Source organism: Tupaia chinensis, unplaced genomic scaffold (genome assembly GCF_000334495.1).
Source record: "Tupaia chinensis unplaced genomic scaffold, TupChi_1.0 Scaffold144058_1, whole genome shotgun sequence".
Taxonomy (NCBI): Eukaryota; Metazoa; Chordata; class Mammalia; order Scandentia; family Tupaiidae; genus Tupaia; species Tupaia belangeri.
Window position 1 is genome coordinate 1583031 of NW_006203910.1, and position 5453 is coordinate 1588483.

Here is a 5453-nt window from a genome sequence, read left to right on the forward strand (position 1 = left end):
AGAAAAGAAGCAAAGCAAATGTTAGAGAAATAGATTTGAAATGGTAACCAACTGCCATGTTCCCTTCTCTTCCTTAGTTCCTTAGAAAGGCATAGTGACTTTAAAAGGCCATCAGTGATTATTAAAAAACGCAGTGTTAAGAAGAGACCCCCTTACCTGGAAGGGAAAAACAAAAAAGAGAGAGACCTCAGCTCTGCTGTAGCATACGAAGTCTCTGTTGAAAGTAGTGAGATGCCTATTTTCATTCCCTCCAAGCTACACGGTTTGGGGCTATGGATGGAATTCGTAGGTTGCAGAGTGCTGGACAAGAATTTCCTGAAGTTGGACATAATGATGTCTGACCATAAGCTGGAGTGTGGGAGTGGGGGGAGATGCACAAAATTGGTCATGGTTTTTCTGTACTAGGATTTTCCTGAAGGCTGCCTTCAGAGGCCTTTTAACCCTATTTAAGACCACTTTTCATCTAATTTATAGTTGACTACATAGCTGTAAGATCTCCGAGTTTATTTCCTAGCCATTTTACATTTAAATTTAGTTGATATAATTTATGTCACTTCTGGATTTTTCTCTTACATTCTTTCAGAAGAATCTAACAGAAAATAGAAAGGTAGGTGAAAGGAGTAAACGCCCCTAGAACTCTTGGCCGAGGTATTCATTTGAATAGTAACTTCTGGATGCAGATCCCAGGCTTTTCACGGCATCTCTGGCTCTTGGTTTGCTATTTTGGGATCCTAAGGCCTGTGAGTTTTTAGTGTCTTAAGATTAGAACTGTCAGGCCGAAGTCTTCGCTTATGTGGGTCTAACGTGGGAGTTTTCTTTCATCCCTGAGCACCAAAGAACCTCATTTAAATCAACAATGAAAACAGTAGGATTTGTGGTAAGACCTGAAGGAAGACTAAGTTAAAAGTAAACAGAAACCTAAGTGTAGACCCTGGCCTTCCCTTTGTAGTTTAATGGTTCATGAGTCACTGGTGGGGTGTAGCCTGTCCTTTGACCAGAGTTCAGGAGCACTGGTTTGCATTGTCACCATTGGAAGGATTTATGGCCAGAGTGCACCCATGTGATAAGCAAATAAAGCCAGCTGAAATGCTTAGTGGTTCATGAGAGCATTCCGAAAAGATCCTTTAACTATGGGAATCAGTATCCATTGCCAACTGACCAGGGGTGTCCCCTGTGAGAAAAAATTGTAACATCTTAAGAGATGTAGACCATATTGTACCCGCCTGAGCAGAGTTTGAAGATTAGGTTACACACAGCACTCTTTATTCTGAGACCCCTTTGATTCCCATCCGTTTTCATCTATTAGGAGAAATCCGTTCTGCAGATGGTTCCTTTAGATGAAGGTACCAGCGAGAGACCTCTTCAGGTTCCCAAGGAGATCTGGCTTCTAGTAGATCACTTATTCAAATACGCCTGTCACCAGGTAAGTGCAAGGAGAACTTGCCTGCTGTTTTGAGGGGTGTGAGAGCCCCATAGGAACTTAAGAGTACCTCACACCAATGTAGTGCTTTTAACTTTCCCAAGCTCCCTTTACTCAGCAGCACTGTCAGATTACCTGGGCAAGTGAAAGTCCCCCCGTTCTTAGTTGTGACAGCTAAAACGTGCAAGCTAAGTAACCAGGGCATAAGTGTAGTGGTGGAGCTGGGGCTGTAACAAAGAAGGCCTGTCTCCTGGCTACGTGCACATTTCCCCTGGACGCTGTGTGCTGAGTCCAAAGCAGACTTCAAGCCCATGTCTTTAACTTGATCCTAATTTTTCTTTTAAGTCCTATCTAAAATGCTAGCCCACCTCTCCTATTCCCCAATAAGGAAACCTGCTTGAGACCAAATTGAAGGGGACAGTCCTCATACCTCCTGAACGGCAGAACTTGAATTCAGGATTGAGCACGAGCGTTCCCTTCACTCCTTCCCTGGCACTCTGTGGTACTGGCATTCACGTGGGCTTGTGCTTTGAGGGCTCTGCCTTCTACGTCCTGTCAAGAGGCTAGAAGTGGAACCCCAGGTTTTCTGACCTAGCACATCCCTGCCTTATCAGGTATAAGCTCAAACCTTGGAAGAACAATTTCTTGTTGGAAATCAAATGTAAAATGTTCCGTGGATGATTGTGCTGATACAGGATAACAGGGCCGTTTTCCCACCTCCGTTCCTGATCATGAGTGTGCACACCACGCTTTTGCTTCCTCCCGCTCTCCCGGTTGATCCTGGGGTGATTATCTTGCCTTGGTCCCTTCATTTTGACTTCCTTGATAGGAGGATCTGTTCCAAACCCCTGGGATGCAGGAAGAGTTACAGCAGATCATCGATTGCCTGGATACCAGTATCCCTGAGACTATCCGTATCCTTTTCAGCCAAGGCTGAGGAAGCTGCGTGAGTTCTTGGCCACACGCCTTCCCTACGTTTGACTTCTGTATTTCCACATGTGTTTTCTTCGTAATTGTCTTTTATGACATCACTGACTGCCCGGTCATCTCGGTTCGTTTTGAGAACTTTTGCCATAGGGCGGGCGCCACCACGCCCCGTTTTGAGAACTTTTGACCTCAGTCTGTATCAGGCTCTTAGCAAAAGGAATCCAAGGGTAGATAACAGTGACTTCTGATAGGCATAGACCTTGGGGGCCACAGCACCGGCACCTTTCTCCTTCCAGTCGTCGTTCACTTCTGCCACCACGCGTGTAGTCAGGGAGGGCAGGGAGAGAGGTGGGCATACTGGGACAGGTTCGCTGTGAGCTATCCCTGCAGGTTGTATCCTCCTGGCCCTAGTTGGGCCACATCTCCCAAGAGTGACTGACCAGTTCTGAAACAACTCAGGCGTCGGCTTCCTGGACCAGCACGGTACCCCACCCCCATTAGGCTCAGCATGCCTTCAATTGGAGGAGGGAATGGCCCTCAGGGATGCTGGAGGAAGGAGTCTGCTGGGTCCCTGTGTGGCCCTTTCCTCTGAGCCCCTTTCCCTTGACTTCAGTTGATTCAGCTGGCAGTAATCACTCCGTGGCTGAAGCCCTGCTCATCTTCCTGGAAGCCCTGCCAGAGCCAGTCATCTGCTACGAGCTATACCAGCGATGCCTTGACTCTGCTCATGATCCCCGGATCTGTCGACAGGTGCATTTTATTGATCTGAGGGTTTAGAACAGATTTGCCCATAGAGAAATCATAAATTTTATGAAGCCAGATGGGCAGCCAACTATGTGGCGAAGTGGGCTTGGATCTGTTACTCAAGGCAGGTCACCAGCATGGAGCCTCAAGCCCTAACTTTGAGATTGTATTATTTCCTATTATACTTGCCACCTTTGCCCAGTTGGCCCACTTCTGCTTATATAAGCCCTAGCGGGGTGGATGGCCCTACTCTGGGTAAGTCTGTACTGGGAATTCTGGCTGACGTTGCCAGGAACGGTGGGAGACCCCTGGGATCCTCTCTTGTTTTTTTTCTTGTCGGTATGTGTTTTGAATCCAGAAATGATGGTGATACACAATAGCTAAGACTACCTGTAGATAGAACTAACGAGTACTAGGAAGAAGTCCTCAACCGTGCCCAGTGGCATTGTAGAGAGAATCGTTCCGCTTGGCATACCATGGTTACCTGTCTGGGGAAACGAGAGAAAAGCAGACCGACACTGACCTGTTTGTGAGGCAGGGTGTGCGTGTGAATGTGCCTTGACCAGGTGACCCAGTCCTTGAATGGGTGGGGCCAAACTGTATGACCATTCTAACTGCGAAGTTACACTTTGCCAGGTATTGTATTGGTCATGAGTAAATAACAGAAGGTAGTGACAGACAATGGGATCCCATAAGGGTTCGATTGCAAAGTATTTTTATGGCAACTGCAAGCTCTTTTTGCTCCCTTCTTCCACCTGTTTTCCTCATGGTCCACCCGTTTTTAATAACAGGTGATCTCCCAGCTTCCAAGATGCCATAGAAATGTTTTCCGTTACTTGATGGCATTCCTTCGAGAACTCCTAAAATTCTCCGAATACAACAATGTCAGTGCCAACATGATTGGTAAGAGTTCTTAAGAATGGCCGTGTGGTGGTGTTTGTCAAAGACTGTCTATGTGTGTTTCATACAGCGTGTACCAGTACCTGTGGATGTCCAGGCACATGGCCATCCCCTTTTTCCCAGTGTCCTCGTCCTCTGACCCCCTCAACCCCGAGGGTTTGCTTATGTTATACCTGACAAAGCATTTCCCCTTTTTTTCCCTCTCACCTTGTAGCTACTCTCTTCACTAGTCTTCTCCTAAGGCCTCCACCCAACCTTATGACAAGACAGACTCCGAGTGACCGCCAGCGTGCTAACCAGTTCCTCCTGGGCTTTTTGCTTGGAAGCGATGAAGACTAAATCTTTTCTCTTACTGCTCTCTGCGATTCCAGAGGCAGAAGATCTTGGGCTCCAAGTATTTCAGAGTGATTTTAAGTCATGCCACAGGAAGGGTCTGTTGCAGAATTTCCAGTTCTGTTTATAGTGTAAAAGGAAGACAGTTTCCTAATCCCTCCTTTACCGTATCCTACACAGCAAAATACTTTTAGACTTATATTGCCAAGCCAAAGTTACCATATTTTGGTGTTTTGTGTTTCCTCTTTATAAGGCAGAGAGACCTGTATTTACACTCCTTAACCTAGGGATGTGTTTGTTGCCCTCCTACCCAATTGTCATGACTGTCGTTAGCATCCTGGGCCTAGGTTCTGAGATGTCCCCATTCTAGGCCTTACAAGCACTACTTGCTGTAGCTCGGACTTGTCTGTACTCCTTCGTCTGAAGCACTTTTGACACCCCCCCCCAGTCCCACTCCTTGGCACTCTCCTCCTTCTGTTACTCTGAAGGAAGTCTGGGTGAGGCTAGTGACTTCTTGGCTTCCACAATGAGCTCACAGTCTACATGAGGTTGCTACAGGTATTTGTGCATTTCTACTACAGTGGTGTCTGTCTCTCTAACGTTGGCCTTCTCATGGATCCACATTGGGTGGAACCATATTCTGTTGCCTAAGACCACATTTAGTAGCATAACTTTAGGGACTTTCAGAGGTGACATCCCATTGATGTGAGAGAATCACAATCAGAATGGAAGCACTTTGAGTATTGTAAGGATAAAGCTATTCATGTTTGACAGGTCCTGCATCCCACTCTCCCTTTGCTGTCATTGCTCGAATTTTACATGAGGACTGATCCTGGGTGTCTGTGGGACCCTTCTCCCACTTGCAAATCCACTTCCAGGACAGCACTTGCACCACAGTGAAAAAGGGAGTGTGTGCATCTTGAGAGCTACTGCGCCTTCCAACAGCAAGGGTAGCATGGGATAACCGAAGAACCACGGGGCAGGTGTCAGCCCCTCCCTCAGCAGGGCTGGCTCTGGGCTTTACAAGCAGCTCCTGGGAGTAACAGATTTAGACACTCCTCCTGGTTCCCAGTCACTGTACCTAGTCCTGTGTAAGAGACTGGCCGGTGGGACCAACTGTGCACCTTAC

The 5453-nt window shown here is 47.1% G+C and overlaps 1 protein-coding gene across 2 annotated transcripts in view; it reads left to right on the plus strand.

Moving 5' to 3' along the window:
* Positions 1-4636, plus strand: part of OCRL (OCRL inositol polyphosphate-5-phosphatase) — a gene marked incomplete at its 5' end in the record, with an annotated part of 59463 nt that extends 54827 nt beyond the window's left edge. For both annotated transcript variants that reach the window (XM_006165852.2, XM_014583112.1), the window contains 5 exon segments: positions 1307-1423; positions 2250-2334; positions 2970-3097; positions 3883-3994; positions 4206-4636. In XM_006165852.2, coding sequence (XP_006165914.2) covers positions 1307-1423; positions 2250-2334; positions 2970-3097; positions 3883-3994; positions 4206-4330 — 567 coding nt within the window.
* Positions 4637-5453: the final 817 nt, after the last annotated feature.